At 36.5% G+C, this 21165-nt stretch overlaps 1 protein-coding gene and 1 pseudogene across 1 annotated transcript; both read left to right on the plus strand.

Moving 5' to 3' along the window:
• Positions 1–13068: 13068 nt before the first annotated feature.
• Positions 13069–14015, plus strand: LOC129472051 (olfactory receptor 4N5-like). The gene is given in 2 exon segments (XM_055261402.1): positions 13069–13735; positions 13738–14015. Coding segments are annotated over 2 exon segments (945 nt in total).
• Positions 14016–14562: 547 nt separating this feature from the next.
• On the plus strand, positions 14563–18876 carry LOC129472143 (proteasome subunit beta type-7-like; annotated as a pseudogene).
• The last annotated feature ends 2289 nt before the right edge of the window (positions 18877–21165 follow it).

Consider the following 21165-nt stretch of genomic DNA (forward strand, 5'->3'; position numbering starts at 1 on the left):
CAACCCTGAGTTTATTTCCAGCTCACTGTAGTCATTTGTAGCATGGCCAACCGAGAGACTCATCAAATGATGTAGTGTAAGGCCTCTCAGAAACTTGGAGAAAGCCAAACCTGTCAGCATTCCAGGTAACAGGGCTGCTGTCTGAGAATCCAGAAGCAAACCCTCACCTTACCTCCAACTCCTCATGGGATTCCAGCTTGGGCAACACCAGCCACTATGGACCTTGTGGTTTCTAAGCCTGTAACAGCTGAAGTCATTGCAGTGCTGACAATGACTTCAACAGCCACAGGCTTAGGAACCACAACTGTCTTCTCAATATTCCTGAACATGCCTACTGTAGAAGGGCAATCACAGAAAAGCAAGACTGCAAAGATTGCATACATTCCTATGTCATCCAATTCACAGACATTGAAACATGACCACAAGGATCAAGAACAACCAGAGTAACTGACATCACTGGCATAAAATAAGATGCAAACTGCTGACCCTAAAGAGATGGAGATCTATGATCTGCCTGACAAATAACTCAAACTACCTGTTTTTAAGGAAGCTCAGTTAACTTAAAGAAAATTCAGAGACAGTTTTTAAATTTTTCAGAGAAATTTAACATAGAGATTAAAATGATAATAAAAAATCAAACAGTAACTTTGGACCCGCAAAATACAAGGAATGAAATAAAAAATGCAACTGAAAGCATCAGTAGCAAAAATAGGTCAAGCAGAAAAAAGAATCAGTGAGTTAGGAAGACAGGCTATTTAAAAATATAAGATCTGAGAAGAAAAAACAAAACAGAATTAAAAGGAACAAAGAAAGTTTGTAGGATTTATGGGACAACATTAAAAGAGCAGATATTTGGGTTTTTGGGGTTTAGAAGGGAGTAGAAAAAGACAAAGAGTTAGAAAACTTATTTAAAAAAATAACAGAAAACTTACAGATCTAGAGAAAGATATAACTACTCAGGCACAAAAGACACCAAGTCAGATGCAATCCCAATAACAGTATCAAAAGATATAGTATAATTAAACTGCGTAAGATGAAAGACAAAGAGGGGATCCTGAAAGAAACAAGAGAAAAGAAACAAATAACATACAAGAGAGTTCCAATATGCCTGGCAGCAGGCTTCTCAAAACAAAAACAAAAAAAGTCTTATCGGCAAGGAGGAGTTGGGATGATATATTTAAATACTAAAGAAAAAAGCCTAGCAGCCAAGAATACTGTATCCAGCAAAGCAATACTTGAGTGTTGAAGGATACATAAAGACTTTCCCAGACAAATGAAAGCTAAGAGAGTTTATTAATACCAGACCTATCTTAGAAATGCTAAAAGGAACTCTTCAAAATGAAAGACAAGGAAACTACTAAGTAGTATCAAAAATCTGAAGGTATAAAACTCACTGATAAAAATAAATATACAGTCTAACTCAATATATTTGAATACTCTAATCAAGCTGTATAAACTACCTACATACTTAGCATGGCCATTAAAAAATAGAACTCTCAGGAGGCTGAATGCAAGGATTGCTTGAGCCCAGGATTTTGAGGCTTTGGTGAGCTATCATTACGCCACTGCACTCCATCCTGGATGATGGAATAAGACCTTGTCTCATAAAAAATTAATTCACAAGTTCTGAAATTGAATCCGTAATACAGAAATCTACCAAGCAGAAAAAGCCCTGGACCAGATGATTTCACAGCCAAACTCTACTAGATTTAAAAAAAAGAGCTGGCCGGGCGCGGTGGCTCACGCTTGTAATCCCAGCACTTTGGGAGGCCGAGGTGGGCGGATCACGAAGTCAGGAGATCGAGACCACGGTGAAACCCTGTCTCTACTAAAAATACAAAAAATTAGCCAGGCATCGTGGCAGGCGCCTGTAGTCCCAGCTACTCAGAGAGGCTGAGGCAGGAGAATGGCGTGAACCCAGGAGGCGGAGCTTGCAGTGAGCCGAGATCGCGCCACTGCACTCCAGCCTGGGCGACAGAGCAAGACTCCGTCTCAAAAAAAAAAAAAAAAAAAAAAAGAGCGAGTACTAGTCCTACTGAAATTATTCCAAAATATCAAAAAGAAAATATCAAAAAGGAGAGACTCCTCCCTAACTTAATCTATGAGGCCAGCATTATTCCAAAACCTGGCAGAGACACAAGAAAGAAAGAAAATTTCAGGCCAATATCCTTGATGAACATAGATATACAAATCATCAACAAAGTATGAGGAAATCAAATCTAGTGGAATATCAAAGAGCTAATACACCACAATCAAGTAGGTTTTATTCCTGCAATGCAAGGCTGGTTCAAGATATGCAGATCAATAAATGTGATTCATCACATAAACAGAAATAAAAACAAAACCCACATGATCATATAAACAGACACAGAAAAAGATTGTGATAAAATTCAACATCCTTTCACGTCAAAAAAAAATGCAACGAACAAGCCATCAAAGAAACATACTTCAAAATAATAAGAGCCATATATGTAAACTGACAGCCAACATCATACTGAATGGGAAAAAGCTGGAAGCATTCATTCTGAGAAATGGAACAAGATAAGAATGCTCACTCTCATCACTTATATTCAACATAGTACTGGAAGTCCTAGCCAGAGTAATCAGGTGAGGGAGAGAAATAAATATAACAAAAGAGAAAGTCAAACTATTTCTCCTCATAAATAATATGATTCTATACCTAGAAAACCTGCAGAGTCTCTGCCCAAAGACTTCTAGATCTGAAAATCAGCTTCAGTAAAGTTTCAAGATACAAAATCAATGTACAAAAATTATTAGCATTTCTATACACCAATAACGTCCAAGCTGAGACCCCAATCAATAATGCAGTTTCATTCACAGAAGCCACAAAAAGAATAAAATACCTAGAAATATGGCTAAACAGGGAGGTGAAAGATCTCTGAAATGAGAATTACAAAACATTGCTGAAATATATCAGAGATGACACAAACAAATGGAAAGAAATCCTATGCCCATAGATTAGAAGAATCAATATTATTAAAATAGCCATTAAATAGCTGCCCAAAGCAATTTACAGATTAAATACTATTTCTATCAAACTATCAATTTTATGTTTCACAGACTTAGAAAAAAGTATTCTGCAATTCAAATGAAACCCCAAAAGGAGCCCAAATAGCTAAATCAATTCTGATCAAAAAGAACAAAGCAAGAGGCACCACACTACCCAACTACAAGCTATATATGAGGCTACAGTAAACAAAACAGCATGGTACTTGTACAAAAACAGACACATAGGCCAATGAAACAGAACAGAGAACCCAAAAATAAAGCCACACACTTACAACCATCTGATCCTCAACAAAGTTGACAATAACGTGCAATGGAAAAAAGACTACATATTCAATAAATGGCATTGCAGTAACTCACTAGCCATATGGAGTAGAATGAGACTGGATCTCTTCCTTTCATCTTATACAGAAATCAACTCAATGTGCATTAAAGACTTAAATGTAAGACCTAAAACTATAAAAACCCTGGAAACAAACATCGGACATACCATTCAGGACTTAGGCATTGGCAAAGATTTTATGACTAGGTCTCTGAAATTAAAGATAACAAAAACAAATCAGACCTAATTACTTCTGCACAGCAAAAGAAACAATTGACAGCATAAACAGACAACCTACAGAATGGGAGAAAATATCTGCAAACTATGCATCTGATAAAATTCTAACATCCAGAATCTATAATTAAATTAAGTAAACAATAGAAAAACAAACAACCTTATTAAAAAGTGGCCAAAAGACAAGAACAGATACTTCTCAAAAGAAGACACATATGTGGCCAACAAACATATGAAAAAATGCTCCACATCACTAGCCATTAGAGAAATGCAAATCAAAACCACAATGAAATATCTACCACATCTCACAAAAGTCAGAATGGCTACTACAAAAAATAAAAAATAAATAAATTTTAAAAAGCAGATATTGGTGAGGTTGCAGAGAAAAGGGAACTCTTATACACCACTGGTGAGAATGTAAATTATCAGCCACTGTGGAATGCAGTTTAAAGATTTCTCAAAAAACTTAAAACAAAACTACCATTTGACCCAGCAATCTCATTACTAGGGTAGACATCAAAATGAATATAGAGAATTCTACCAAAAAGACATCCAAACTTATATATTCACTGAAGCACTGTTCACAATAGCAAAGACATGGAATCAACCTAGATGCCCATTAGCAGTGGACTGAATTAAAAAAAAAAAAAGTGGTACATATACACTATGGAATACAATGCAGCCATAAAAAGAATGAAACACTGCCCTTTGAAGCAACATGGTTGTAGCTGGAGGCCATTACCTAAGTGAATTAATACAAAAGGGAAAACCAAATAATGCACATTCTCAAGTGGAAGATAAACATTGAGTACACATGGACACAAAGAGGGAAACAATAAATACTGGGGCCTACTTGATAGTGTAGGGTGGGAAGAGAATGAGGGTCAAACAACTACCTATTGAATACTCCATTCACTACCTGGGTGATGAAATCATTTGTACACCAAACCTCATTGACATGCAATTCACCCATGTTATAAACCTGCACATGTACCCACTAAACCTAAAATAAAAGTTGAAAAAAAAATAAAAATATATAGGCATTTTTCTCTAATAACAAGTATATTAAATTAGAAAAATAAAAATAATAACTGCAATAATCTGTTAGGGATATGCAATGTATAAAGGTGTAAATTTTGACATCAAAAATTTTTAATATGGGAGGGAGAGGAGTTAGCACATACAGTTTTTTTTTAAATGTGATCAAAGTTATCTGTTTAAAATAACCTGTAAATGATAGGTCCAATAGAGCCATGATTATTGGTCAACACTTACAACTTGGATTCAGATATGTTATAAGACAATTCTTTGATTAAACTCTGTATATACATTTAGATAGCACCCTGTAAATGTAGAATGCAACCCTATGCCCACTGTATGTGTCTTCCCATGAAGATGAGTCATTGTGTCATCTAGAATAAAATGGGTAATATCATCAACTTGTCCCAGTGGCTGGTTATTCTGTCTACAAGATGGCACCAGATTAGGGGGTTCAGGTTAGTTTTGTTGATGACATTTATTGCACCACAGCAAGTGTGATCTTGGTGAGTAGGAAGCCAGGCAGTGGGTCCATACACAACCTCCTTTTCTACTATTATGACTACTTCAATAATAGCGAGTAGTTTATATCAACTGGATGAGCCATTATGTCATCTTGTTTATTTCATGCCTTTTTTTGATGCTCTGTAGTGAATATTAATATCAAATAATCAAGCTTTTTTGTAGATAGCTCTGTCTCTATAGTCAACATAAGTTCCATGATCAGATGTTTCATCCTTATTAGAACAGAGTGAAATCTAGGAGCTGATTTAAAATTCATGTATTTCCAGTTCTGCTACAAATGCTATGGTTCAAGCTACATGACCTTAGGAATCTACATTGTTATTCTTCTATTAGGGTTTGCCAAAACCTACAAATGCTGTATTTTTCTAGCACAGACAATTGCAGTGCCATAGACTTTACCTGGATATGTGGTTTAAGTAGTATGAATACTTGATACTAGATCTAGTATACACACTGTATGCTAGATGTGCTAATATTCCTTTCTTATACTGGACTCCACCAAAAGCTAGAAGTCCGTATGTCAATAAAAAATGAGTCAAACAATCATCCCAAGTACTGGAATATAGTGCCTCCAGAACTGAAATAGGATCACCAGAAAATATGCAATCTCCTTAAAAGTTTAGTGATTAACGTACAAGGTGCAATATTTGTCCATTACTTTTAAGGTGATCTTTCACCATGACCATAACATAAAAACGCTAAAACCTTCGCTGAAATATTAGGATTACCTTCTTAAGTAATGAGGATTTGTCCTCACACTTGATCTTCACGGTGAACAAAGGTTCAAAGAGAAAATATTTTTCTAACGTTCCATCTTAGGAATATTGAAAGTTTCAGTTGCATGCTCTTTGGGTAACTCTACCTCACAGATGTCTGGTCAGAATTATATTTGTATCTGTCAGTCTGCTAGTAATCAACTAGACTATAGTGTTATTAATAAGTTAGATGAAAGTTTATTTTCCTTGTGAAACCAATTGATAGAATATTACCTCACTGTTGGTATGGCAGTTTCACAAAATCAGGAAGTACAAAACTTCCTGTTTATTTTTTGCTTTAGATTAATATTCTGACCTCAATGTCACAAACTATCTGTAGAAACTCCACACATCACATTTACATTCTAGACATAAAGAAAAACTAAAAGGATGTATACCATCATGAGCTCGTTTTTCTTCCAATGCGTTGTTTTCATTTTTTATAGTTTTGCTCTATATTATACAGAGGCCTATTGATTAAGAATGCATTTCCAAGTTTCTGTGTCACCTAGATTCCTGATAGTCGCAAATAACAAACAGAGGTGACAGGTAGATTAATGGAGAGTCATTGGTAGATTAATAGGAAGGGATACAGAAGCCTATTTCACCCGTCAACCTCTCACTGCACCCAGCACATTGCCTATGCCTACATCTCTACAAGTAGTTGTATCAGATTCATGGCTCCTGCTCTCCTAGTAGAAAAAACAGTCATATTTCTTTTTTCTTTTCTTTTTTTTTTTTTTTTTGGACAGTTTCACTCTGTTGCCCAAGCTAGAGTGCAGTGGCATCATCTCGGCTCCCTGCAACCTCCGCCTCCCAGGTTCAAGTGATTCTCCTGCCCGAGTCTCCTGAGTAGCTGGGATTATAGGCACATGCCACCATGCCCAGGTAATTTTTGTATTTTTAGTAGAGATTGGGTTTCACCATATTGGCCAAGCTGGTCTCGAACTCCTGACCTCAGGTGGTCTGCCCTCTTTGGCCTCCCAAAGTGCTGGGATTACATGTGTGAGCCACCTCACCCTGTCAAGAACCACCATATTTCTAACTTTTGACCGTAAACTATTGAAGGCAGAATAATGGTCTCCCAATGAAGTCCAGACACTAATCCCAAAACTTGTGAATATGATACATTACAGTGCAAAAAAAAAGAAAGAAAGAAAGGAGAAAAACTACCAACAACAAACTTTGCTTAAGTGATTTAGTTCACAAACTTTGATATGAGAAGATTTCCTGGAATATTTGAATGTGTCCAGTGTAATAACATGAATTTCTAAAAGTGATAAAGCTTTTCTGTCAGTATAGAAAAAGAGAGTTGTCGCAGAAGAGAAGGCCTTTTTTTTTTTGAGACAGAGTCTTGGTAGTGGCGCGATCTCGGCTCACTGCAACCTCCACCTCCCAGGTTCAAGCGCGTGCCTCAGCCTCCTGAGTAGCTGGGATTACAGGCACCCACCACCACGTCGGCTAATTTTTTGTATTTTTAGTAGAAACGGGGTTTCACTGTGTTAGCCAGAATGGTCTCAATCTCCTGGCCTCCTGATCCACCCGCCTCAGCCTCCCAAAGTGCTGGGATTATAGGCACGAGACATCGTGCCCAGCTGGGGATGAGCCTTTCAAAGGGCCCCGTCCACTGTTAATGGCTTAAAAGAGGAAAGGAATCATGACAAAGGAAATCAGATAGTATCTAAATATTAAGGATAACCCTTGAATGGCAACAAGCAAATAAATGGAGATGTCAGTCCTACAATCACACAGAGTGAAATCCTGCCCACAACCTGCCCACAGTCCTAGAAATGAATTCCCCCAAAGTCTATGTTCATTCATAGTCTAATCTGCAGCAGAAAGTGAACGGACACCAAGTTTACACAAATCTCCTACTGACCTCACCTTATATTAACTGAGAGAAATTTGAACTGATCGGCTCCATATCCACTGCAGTTTCCACTGGCTTTGTGGCCCTGTGAAGTATCTCAAACTACAAGATATCAAGGAATATATGTAAAACAGTCACATTGCCAAAAGTGTTGACTCTCTGAGTAAATAATAATAAAATGCATAAAATGATTAGGTTCACTGTCTTGTTAGTCTCTGGGATTTTCTGTTTTCCTTTCTTTTAGACAACTGTGACAAACTCGTGCAAATGAATAAATGGATACCCTCAATAACAGCTCAAGTGTTTCTGAGTTCATCCTGCTGGGGCTTTCGGGTTCTCAAGAAATCCAAATATTCTTCTTTGCAATATTCTTTCATATCTATGTAGCCATCATAGTGGGAAACCTCCTCACTGTGATCACTGTGATACTTGATAGCCATCTTCACTCCCCCGTATATTTCCTTCTGGCAAATTTATCATTTTTTGACTTAGGTTTTTCCCCTGTGTCGACTCCCAAAGTGATTGCAGACTTCCTTAGAAAACATAAGGCCATCTCCTTGTGGGGTTGCATGGCCCAGATGTTTTTTATGCACTTCTCTGGGGGTGGAGAAATGTCTCTCCTGATAGCTATGGCCATCGACAGGTATGTTGCCATATGCAAACCCTTGCACTACAAGACCATCATGAACCACAGAGAGCTCACTGTGTTTCTGTTGTTCTCATGGGCAATTAGCTTCATACATACCACAAGTCAAATGGCTTTTACCGTGGGTTTACCTTTCTGTGGTCCCAATGTTGTGGACAACATTTTCTGTGACCTCCTGCTGGTCATCAAGCTTGCCTGCACTGAGACCTATACTCTGGAGCTCTTGGTGATTGCAGACAGTGGGGTCCTGTGCCTGTTCTGCTTTATTCTGTTGCTCATTTCCTACATAATCATGTTGGTCACCATCTGGCAGCACTCCTCCAGTGCATCCTCCAAGGCTGTGTCCACACTATCTGCTCACATCACTGTAGTAACTCTGTTTTTTGGTCCAGCTATCTTCATCTATGCTTTTCCATTCAATAGTTATTCTGTAGATAAGTTTCCTTCTGTGTTTTATTCTATAATCACCCCATTCCTTAATCCAATTATTTATACTCTGAGGAATCAGGAAATGAAGGCAGCCATTAAGAGACTAAACAAACAACATATTGGTTCTTGGCTGAATTTGTAAGTATTGCTTGTTAATATCTGATTTTGTGTGTGTGTGTTTTCTGCTATCTGGGAGTTTGAGTCTTAAATATTTGTTCAAATAATTTAAATAAAAATATGAAATAATATGTTTTATCCCTTCCAAATTCCTGGAATTGAGACTTTTTAAATTTAAGATTTCTAATGGAAAATGTTTGTAACACATATATAATGCCTAAAGCAACATGCATTTGTTATACTCCTCGTCTTCGAATATTTAAAATACATAAACATAATGTCTTCTTATAAAAATGTTATAATGTTCCAGTGAATTACATGTAAAATAAGAAACTAGTAAGAAAACACACAAGATGGTATTTAATATAAACTTTTAGGTGTTAAGTTTTTTAACCTAAAGTATGTGAAAAATGTCTATAAATAGGTTTCTGTCTTACGAAGGCTTCTCCATGGAGTCAGGAATCGAATTAGGATTTTCAGAATATTCTTTTTACTCTGCACTCTCAATAGGCTAATAATCCTTAGTAGAGTATAAAAATTTGTTTAGAAAGCAAAAATTCAAACATTTCTTTGGGTACCCCAATAGTTTTGTAAGAATTCAACATCATAATTGAAATATTAAAACCAGCCGGGTGCAGTGGCTCACGCCTGTAATCCCAGCACTTTAGGAGGCCGAGGCGGGTGAATCACGAGGTCAGGAGATCGAGACCATCCTGGCTAACATGGTGAAACCTCATCTCCACTAAAAATACAAAAAGAATTAGCCGGGTGTGGTGTTGGGCACCTGTAGTCCCAGCTACCCAGGAGGCTGAGGCAAGAGAATTGCTTGAATCCGTGAGGTGGAGGTTGCAGTGAGATGAGATCATGCCGTTGCACCCCAGCCTAGGTGACAGAGCAAGACTCTGTCTCAAAAAAAAAAAAAAAAAAGGCCTGGCGCATTGTCTGCTGCCTGTACTCCCAGCACTTTGGGAGGCTGATGTGGGTGGATCACCTGAGGTCAGGTAAAGACCATCAAGGCTAGGAAGAAACTGCATCAACTAACGAGCAAAATAACCAGCTAACATCATAACGACAGGATCAAATTCACACATAACAATATTAACTTTAAATGTAAATGGGCTAAATCCACCAATTAAAAGACACAGACTGGCAAATTGGATAGAGTCAAGACCCATCAGTGTGCTGTATTCAGGAAACCCATCTCACGTGCAGAAACACACATAGACTCAAAATAAAGGGATGGAGGAAGATCTACCAAGCAAATGGAAAATACAAAAAGGCAGGGGTTGCAATCCTAGTCTCTGATAAAATAGAATTTAAACCAACAAAGATCAAAAGAGACAAAGAAGGCCATTACATAATGTTAAAGGAATCAATTCAACAAGCAGAGCTAACTATCCTAAATATATATGCACCCAATATAGGAGCACCCAGATTCATAAAGCAAGTCCTTAGTGACCTACAAAGAGACTTAGACTCCCACACAATAATAATGGGAGACTTTAACACCCCACTGTCAACATTAGACAGATCAATGAGACAGAAAGTTAACATGGATATCCAGGAATTGAACTCAGCTCTGCAGCAAGTGGACATAATAGACATCTACAGAACTCTCCACCCCAAATCAACAGAATTTACATTTTTTTCAACACCACACCACACCTATTCCAAAATTGACCACATAGTTGGAAATAAAGCTCTGCTCAGCAAATGTAAAAGAAGAGAAATTATAACAAACTGTCTCTCAGACCACTGTGCAATCAAACTAGAACTCAGGATTAAGAAACTAACTCAAAACCGCTCAACTACATGGAAACTGAACAACCTGCTCCTGAATGACTACTGGGTACATAACAAAATGAAGGCGGAAATAAAGATGTTCTTTGAAACCAATGAGAACAAAGACACAACATACCAGAATCTCTGGGACACATTCAAAGCAGTGTGTAGAAGGAAATTTATAGCACTAAATGCCCACAAAAGAAAGCAGGAAAGATCCAAAATTGACACCCTAACATCATAATTAAAAGAACTAGAAAAGCAAGAGCAAACACATTCAAAAGCTAGCAGAAGGCAAGAAATAACTAAAATCAGAGCAGAACTGAAGGAAATAGAGACACAAAAAACCCTTCAAAAAATTAATGAATCCAGGAGCTGGTTTTCTGAAAAGATCAACAGAATTGATGGACTGCTAGCAAGACTAATAAAGAAGAAAATGGAGAAGAATCAAATAGACACAATAAAAAATGATAAAGGGGATATCACCACCGATCCCACAGAAATGCAATCTACCACCAGAAAATACTACAAACACCTCTACACAAATAAAGTAGAAAATCTAGAAGAAATGGATGAATTCCTCGACAAATACACCCTCCCAAGACTAAACCAGGAAGAAGTTGAATCTCTGAATAGACCAATAACAGGCTGTGAAGTTGTGGCAATAATCAATAGCTTACCAACCAAAAAGAGTCCAGGACCAGATGGATTCAAAGCCGAATTCCACCAGAGGTACAAGGAGGAATGGTACCATTCTTTCTGAAACTATTCCAATCAATAGAAAAAGAGAGAATCCTCCCTAACACATTTTATGAGGCCAGCATCATCCTGATACCAAAGCCTGGCAGAGACACAACCAAAGAAAAGAATTTCAGACCAATATCCTTGATAAACATTGATGCAAAAATCCTCAGTAAAATACTGGCAAACCGAATGCAGCAGCACATCAAAAAGCTTATCCACCATGATCAAGTGGGCTTCATCCCTGGGATGCAAGCCTGGTTCAACATATGCAAATCAATAAATGTAATCCAGCATATAAACAGAACCAAAGACAAAAACCACATGATTATCTCAATAAATTCAGAAAAGGCCTGTGACAAAATTCAATAACCCTTCATGCTAAAAACTCTCAATAAATTAGGTATTGATGGGATGTATCTCAAACTAATAAGCACTATCTATGACAAACCCACAGCCAATATCATACTGAATGGACAAAAACTAGAAGCATTCCCTTTGAAAACTGGCACAAGACAGGGATGCCCCCGCTCACCACTCCTATTGAACATAGTGTTGGAAGTTCTGGCCAGCGCAATCAGGCAGGAGAAGGAAATAAAGGGTATTCAATTAGGAAAAGAGGAAGTCAAATTGTCCCTGTTTGCAGATGACATGATTGTACATCTAGAAAGCCCCATTGTCTCAGCCCAAAATCCCCTTAAGCTGATAAGCAACTTCAGCAAAGTCTCAGGATACGAAATCAATGTACAAAAATCACAAGCATTCTTATACATCAATAACAGACAGAGAGCCAAATCATGAGTGAACTCCCATTCACAATTGCTTCAAAGAGAATAAAATACCGAGGAATCCAACTTACAAGGGACCTGAAGGACCTCTCCAAGGAGAACTACAAACCACCGCTCAATGAAATAAAAGAAGATACAAACAAATGGAAGAAGATTCCATGTTTATGGGTTGGAAGAATCAATATTGTGAAAATGGCCATACTGCCCAAGGTAATTTATAGATTCAATGCCATCCAGCTACCAATGACTTTCTTCACAGAATTGGAAAAAACTACTTTAAAGTTCATATGGAACCTAAAAAGAGCCCACATCGCCAAGTCAATCCTAAGGCAAAAGAACAAAGCTGGAGGCATCACCCTACCTGACTTCAAGCTATACTACAAGGCTACAGTAACCAAAACAGCATGGTACTGGTACCAAAACAGAGACATAGATCAACGGAACAGAACAGAGCCCTCAGAAATAATGCCCCATATCTACAACTATCTGATCTTTGACAAACCTGACAAAAACAAGCAATAGGAAAAGGATTCCCTATTTAATAAATGGTGCTGGGAAAACTGGCTAGCCATATGTAGAAAGCTGAAACTGGATCCCTTCCTTACACCTTATACAAAAATTAATTCAAGATGGATTAAAGATTTACATGTTAGACCTAAAACCATAAAAACCCTAGAAGAAAACCTAGGCAATACCATTGAGGACACTTATCTGGAGAGGAGATACAAAACAGATGAAAAGGTGGTTATAACAGATAACAATTTGCCCTATATTGTTCTGCAGAGTGAGAAATGATGGAAACAGAGAACCTCACAGTGGTGACAGAATTCATTCTTCTCGGTCTGACACAGTCTCAAGATGCTCAACTTCTGGTCTTTGTGCTAGTCTTAATTTTCTACCTGATCATCCTCCCTGGAAATTTCCTCATCATTTTCACCATAAAGTCAGACCCTGGGCTTACAGCCCCCGTCTATTTCTTTCTGGGCAACTTGGCCTTCCTAGATGCATCCTACTCCTTCATTGTGGTTCCCAGGATGTTGGTAGACTTCCTCTCTGAGAAGAAGGTAATATCCTATAGAGGCTGCATCACTCAGCTCTTTTTCTTGCATTTTCTTGGAGCAGGGGAGATGTTCCTTCTCATTGTTATGGCCTTTGACCGCTACATCGCCATTTGCTGGGCTTTATACTATTCAACCATCATGAACCCTAGAGCCTGCTATGCATTATCATTGGCTCTGTGGCTTGGGGGCTTTATCCATTCCATTGTACAAGTAGCCCTTATCCCGCACTTGCCTTTCTGTGGCCCAAACCAGCTCGATAACTTCTTCTGTGATGTTCCACAGGTCATCAAGCTGGCCTGCACCGATACCTTTGTGGTGGAGCTTCTGATGGTCTCCAACAGTGGCCTACTCAGCCTCCTGTGCTTCCTGGGCCTTCTGGCCTCCTATGCAGTCATCCTCTGTCATATAGGGAGCACTCCTCTGAAGGAAAGTGCAAGGCTATCTCCACATGCACCACCCATATTATCATTGTATTTCTCATGTTTGGACCTGCTATTTTCATCTACACTCGCCCCTTCCAGGCTTTCCCAGCTGACAAGGTAGTTTCTCTTTTCCATACTGTCATCTTTCCTTTGATGAACCCTGTTATTTATATGCTTCACAACTTTGTTTATATGCTTCACAACCAGGAAGTGAAAGTTTCCATGAGGAAATTGTTAAGTCAACATATGGTTTGCTGAATAGAAGAATGAGAAAAGCAAGAAAGGAAAAGTCCAGTTGAATTTAGCTAAATCATTTCCTCATTCATGCATTGAATCAGTCAGTTATTTAGCAAGTATTATAATTATTAAGCACTTCCCATTTTCAGGTACTATTCTAGGCATATGAATGAGACAGGTAAGATTCCAAGTCTCCTAGATTTATATTCAAGGGGATAAATACAGGTTATTAAATTTATTCAAAGGGATAAATACAGGTTATTAAATTTTAGAAACAACTATAGTTTCAGAAAGAAATCGTGTTCTGTAGCAAGCAGAAAGTGGTATTGTGCTAGAGATTATCTGGGGAGGTGGTAATTACCTTACGTTTGGTTGTTAAGTGAGGCCTTGAGTGGTGTTTAGCTGAAACCAAGATGATTTGACAGAAACAACCATGCAAATATCTGGAGACAGAAATTCTAGGCAAAAAGGGTGACTAGTACAAGAATCCAAAGATCTTATGAGCTTGTTATATTTGATGTCCATAAAAAGGAAGAGAGCAGCTGTACTGTATTTAGTGAATGTGAAAATGGCAAAAGTTGAAGTCGAAGAGTTTGGTAGGGGCAAAATTATGTAGAGCATTTTAGTCGATAAGAAGTTCAATTTACTCAGATTTCAAAAGGAGATTCTTGAAAGACAATAAGCAGGAGAGTAACTCTCTAATGTTTCCTATTTGACTTAAGGGAAGATCCTCAAGATTCTGATTACAGAACTATGAGTAGTAAAACATCATTAAGTGGAAAGTACGTGCTGCTAAGTATTTTTTATTTATGTCAACACTTAAAAGATCTAGTTACTTTTTCTAATTTGATAGAGAGAGAAAATTAAAGCTGTTATACTTTATCAGAAACTGAAAAGACAGTTTAACTATATATTTCAAAGTTTTGTAGAGGTTTATGCTTATTCTTAATGGGTATTTTTTAAATATTGGATGAAAACTTGAGTTCACTTACAAAAAATTTCACCCTGAATGCAATGATAATAGTTATATGTAATACAAGTTATTATTGTAATAATACTTGTAATACAAGTTATAACTAAATGACTCTGATTATTTGAATAAGCATATATAAGGCATTAGATACTTACAAATCATTGAAGAACTGTAAGACCAGGCTGTAGATTTGGCTTACTAAATGAATTTCTAAACATTACCAATCAATTGGTCTATATAAGGAGTAACTGTCCCCACAGCAATTATGAATGTAGGGAACACAGAAATCATTTTTAAACTGCCAGTTCTACGATTACAGCATTTGAACCATCAGCCTGTGATCAGGAAAATACTTAGTATTGCTCTAGTCCTATTAGATATCCCTACACAAAATGGAAACCTTACATTTTGTAATCTCTATTCCCACTTCCTTCATTTCATTTTTTAAATTTACTTTTAAAACTATTATTATTATCATAACTCAGTGGCCTCTCATCCAAGTATTAACCAGACCCAATCCCACTTAGCTTCTGAGATCAGGCATGATCAGGCACATTCACTTCCTTCATTTCTAAATTTAAATCTTTCATAAGTGAATTAGAATTCCTGAGAATAAATCAGAGACTGATTTTAAACCTGGCAATCTGTGAATGAGCCAGAGATTGACTGAGTCCTGTGAAACCTGAAAATCAGCTTCGACTCCACAAAACCTTTATTTAAATTAAGGCAGGGCTTCTTAACTTTGGCACGATTGGCATTTTGGACAAAATAATTATTTGTTGTAGGAGGCTGCCCCGTGCATCGTAGGTTGTTTAGTAGCATTCCTGACCTCTCCTTACTAGGTGCCAGGAGCATTTTCTTAGTTGTAACAACCAAAAATATTTCTACATATTGCCAAATTTCCCCCAAAAGTAAATTTTTTACAACAAGAAACACTGCATTAAGGGGATTTACTTCCATGTCCATCTTGTAGTGAGGTGTGTGAACTTTCTTTGCAGGAAGAAACATGAACTGGAGCCTCTACAACCTATAATTTTTAATCAACAATATCCATAATTTAATAAAAATCATAAGAAACACCAGAAGAGTGAAAAAATATTTTCAAAATAAAGAACAAACGATAAATAATTGGAATATAATCAGAGTCTATCCAGAGTATGAAAGTGAATAACAGTAACATTATAATAACCATGACTAACATGCTCAAGACAGTAGAAGAAAAGGTGTAATAAATAGATAAAAGGATAGCAAATTTCACCAATTAGGATCCATAAAGAGAAGAAAATGAAAATTATAGAACTAAAAAATTTTGAAATTAAAAATTCATTAGATGACTTTAAAATCAGATTAAACACAGAAGACTACAGAGTGTGCTGGAAGTTAAATCAATAAAAATACTAAAATTAAGAATGCAAATAGGAAAAATGAAAAAATACAAGAAAGAATATTGGAGATGTGTGAGACACAGTGAAATCTCATATATATATAATTCAATTACATATATATAATTCTATATATAATTGAAGTCCAAGTAAATAGGCAAACAAGAGAATGAGAAAAGTGAAATATTTGAAGAAAGAATTACCAAGAACTTTTAAAACCTGATAAAAGACAACAAGCCATAGGAAAAAAATACACTGTGGACCACAAGCGGAATAAACAACAATGAAAAAGATCTAAACACATCAACATGTGACAATAAAAATTAAAAACAGAGAATCTTAGTAGCAGCTGGGATGAGAGACTGTCCTTTAGTTTAAAGGGAACTGATAGATTTCTTCATAAAACAAACATGGAAGCCAGAGAAAAATGGAAAAGCATCTTTAAATTGATGAAAGAAGATAATATCAACCCAAATGTCTATATGAGATAAAGTAAATCATTTAAATAAAGATGAAATAAAGACATCTTATGACAAACAAAAATGAGAGAATCTGTTACCTAAGAACTTCTAATACATAAATATTAATAGCAGTCCTTCAAATAAAAGAATCCTGGAGAAAAACACTAAATTAAAGGAAAAAATAAAGAAGTAGACTGGCAAATAAGTTGGCATATGTAAATAAGTATACACTGAATATTGACTATACAAGCAATAGTATGATGTCTTACGTAATTTGCTATAGATAGATACATATATACACATATATAAGAATATTAGAAGTTTGTCTTTCTGTACCTGGCTTATTTCACTTGACATAATGACCTCCAATTCCATCTATGTTTTGGCAAATAATAGGATCTCATTCTCTTTTATGGCTGAATGGCACTCTATTGTGTATAGGTACCGTATTTTCTTTATCCATTTGTCTGTTAATAGACACTTAGGTTGCTTCTAAATATTGGCAACTGTGAATAGTGCTGCAGTAAATATGGGAGTGGAGATATCTTTTGATATACTGATTTTTTTCTTTAGGGTATATACTTACGAGTGGGATTGCTGAATTGTAAGGTAACTTTATTTGTAGTTCTTTGAGGAGCCTTCAAACTGTTCTCCATAGAGGCTGTACTAATGTAAATTAACATTCCCATCAACAGTGTTCTCCACATCCCCACCAATATTTGTTATTGACTGACCTTTGGATAAAAGCCATTTCAACTTGTAGTTTTGATATTCATTTCTCTGATGATCAATGATGTTGCTTACCTTTTCATATACCTGTTTGCCATTTTTATGCCTTCTTTTGAGACATGCCTATTCAAATATTTTGCCTGTATTTTCATTGGATTAATAGATTTTTTCCTATAGAGTTGTTTGAGCTCCTTGTATATTCTGGTTTTTAATCCCTTGTCAGATGGGCACTTTGCATATATTTTCTCCCGTTCTCTGGTTCAATCTTGATAGGTTGTGTCTAGGAATTTAATCATTTCTTCTAGATTTTCCAATTTATTAGCATATAGTTGCTCATAGTAGCCATTAATGATCCTTTGAATGTCTGCAGTATCAGTTATAATGTCTCCTTTTTCATCTCTAATTTGAATTATTTCAGTCTTTTGTTTGTTAATCCGGCTAAAGTTTTGTTGATTTTGTTTATCTTTTCAAAAAAATCAACTTTTTGTTTCATTCATTTTTTGTATTGTTTTCTTCATTTCAATTTCATTTATTTCTGCTCTACTCTTTATTATTTCTTTTCTTTTGCTAATATTGGTTTTGGCTTGCTCTTGCCTTTCTAGTTCTTTAAGATTCATCATTAGGTTGCTTATTTGAAGATTTTTTTTTTCTTTTTGATGCAAGCATTTATAGTTATAAACTTCCCTCTTTGTTCTGCTTTTGCTATATCCCATAGGTTTTGGTAGGTTGTTTTTCACTGATCATTTGTTTTAAGGAATTTTTCAATTTCCTTCTTAATTTCTTCACTGACCCACTGGTCATTCAGGAGCATGTTGTTTTATTTCTTCCAACTTGGAACGCCACTCCATCTCTAGTGGCCATCTTCCTGAGTTGTCATGGCCAACCAGATGCTGAAGCAAATGCTTTTAAAGTATCAAGGTTACATTGGTGCAGCCCTAGTTTTAAGGAGATTGGGAGTTTTTACCGGGCCTCACCTCTACAGCATCTATCCTCATGAATCAACTGATAACTAGCCTCATCACCATGGATCCTCAGCAGCAAAGGCTGTATTTGAAGATATTCTAGGCCAGATATGGGGGAAGGGGAAGCAAAGAAGATGGTAAGTGAAGCCACTGCAGCTGGCTTCTTCAACACCCTGGGCTCTGGAAGCCACATTGATCTCAGCATTATAGGCAAGAGCAAGGTAGATTTTCTTGGCCCATTCACAGTGCCCAAAAAGAAGGGGACTAGATTGGCCAGGTACAGGTGTGAGAAAAGGGACCACTGCAGTCCTCACCAAAGAAGCCACTACTTTTGTGAGGCACTGGAAGAAAGCCCAACCAATGGACACTTTCTGAATGGTGTCAGTGGGTGGCTGGCTATTGCTGTAGAAGATGGCAGCCATTGGAGGCCCTCCTGCAAGACATTTATTTGGCTATGTTTGCTGAATGAAATGCAATAAAAAATGAAAACAAAAGAAAAGAATGAATACAACCTAGTATTTATTTTATAGCACAACAGGATAAATATAGAGCTTATCCACTGCTGATGGGAATGTAAACTAGTTCAGCGAATGTGAAAAGCACTTTGGCGATTTCTCAAAGTTAAAACAGAATTACCATTTGACCCAGAAATCCCATTATTGGGTATATACCCAAAGGAATATAAATTGTCCTACCATAATGACACATACATGCACGTGTTCTTCACCGCAGTATTCAAAATAGCAAAGACATGAAATCAACCTAATCTCTCATCAGTGGTACAATAGATAAAGAAAATATGGTACATATATACCATGGAATACTATGCAGCCATGAAAAGGAATGAGATCATGTCCTTTGCAGCAACCTGAATGGAGCTGGAGGCCATTATCCTAAGCAAACAAATGCAGGAACAGAAAACCAAATGCTTACAAAAGGAAATACAAATACTCACTTCTAAGTGGAAGCTAAACATTAAGTACATACGGACACAAAGAATGGAACAACAGACCTTAGAGTCTACTTGAGGATGGAGGGTGGGAGGAGAGTAAAGATAGAAAAACTACCTACCAGGTACTATGCTTATTACCTGGGTGATGAAATAATTTGTACACCAAATCCCCATGTCATACAATTTACCTACATAGCAAACCTGCACATGTGCCCCTGAATCTAAAATAATAATTATACATTTTAAAATAACTAAAAGAGTATAATTGGATTGTTTATGACACAAAGAATAAGTTCTTGAGGAGATATATATGCCATTTTCCATGATGTGATTATTGCATATTGCATGTATGTAACAAAGCGTCTCATGTGCCACATTAATCCATGCACCTACTGTGTACCCACAAAAATTAAAAATAAAAAAGTTCTTAAAGTAAAATAAAATGAATTTTATAAAAATTAGGTGGAAAATATGAAAATCATTATATCAATGTGAATTGAGAGTCTGGGTAATAATCCAACAACCTGGGCTGAATAAATCATTCTCAGGGAAGGGAGATCCAGGTATGTTTAAATTGTTCCGCTACACTGATTGGACCAAATGATTTTATTTGAAGGATCACGTAACATAGAGAAAGTAGCTTAGTTCCTTTGATGGATGAAATTATTTTTAAGAGGAATAAATAATAGGACTACAAAGATAAAATGCTTGATTCATGGCTTGGAACCTAATAGTATGTTACCATATCAATGTTACCATTGCACTTGTTAAGAATTATAGAGAGGAAAATATGAGGAAATTTAAGTTCACTATGATAACAGTCCAAAAACGGTCCAATATTTACACAGTCATTAAGCAGTAAAGATCAGGAGAGAAATAGTTTTGCTGAGCACTGTATCTTTGTCAGATCCATGTGCACTTGCAAATGAACTTACTTGCATACTTCACGGAAACACAAAAGACCCAGATGCTGAAGTTGAGATAGAGTGATTGTGTTATTGTAAGAGTATAAAGCACAGGAAGGAGTAGACTTACAGATACAGATGAGAAGTATTATGATTTCCATCTTCAAATTCTATTACCTTTTGAAAGAAACAGGTGTTCATGCTACACTGAATAATGCTTTCAAATATAATGGTTAGAATATAAGCCACTTATGACTAAATGTTTATATTAGTGATATTAACTATGCATAGGAAAGTGCATGTAATTAAATCTTCACTATGATATTAGATATTATATTTTTAAAATTTAAGCTGTGTGATTAAAAGGTTAAAATGTACAGAAAATATCACATATATTTGATTTTTCCCAAGATAATTTATATTAGGTTTGAGTCTAGGCTCTGATAAAGACAAGAAAAGATATGGTGAGTAGCAACACATCTGGAATGAGACTTGGAAAATAGAGCAACCATTAGCGAGAGGAGGCACTGAACTAAGTACATTTATGTATATTGTGCACTGACCTTTTCCCTTGAAATATGTGTATATTTTCTTTTGATTTTATTTAGCTTCACTGAGTCCACGTCAGTCAGTAACAAAGTATTTGTGGCTTATATCCATGCTGGAAAAAGTCAAATTAACATTAAATAAAATTATTGTGAGGAAACTAAGTTTAAAGAAGACAAGTAACCCACAGACATTCCACTGATCAAACAAAACATCATACTTTTTCTTTTTCTTTTAAGTTTGGATTAGCAAAGTAAAATG

This window comes from Symphalangus syndactylus, chromosome 22, assembly GCF_028878055.3.
Source record: "Symphalangus syndactylus isolate Jambi chromosome 22, NHGRI_mSymSyn1-v2.1_pri, whole genome shotgun sequence".
In the NCBI taxonomy this organism is placed as follows: domain Eukaryota; kingdom Metazoa; phylum Chordata; class Mammalia; order Primates; family Hylobatidae; genus Symphalangus; species Symphalangus syndactylus.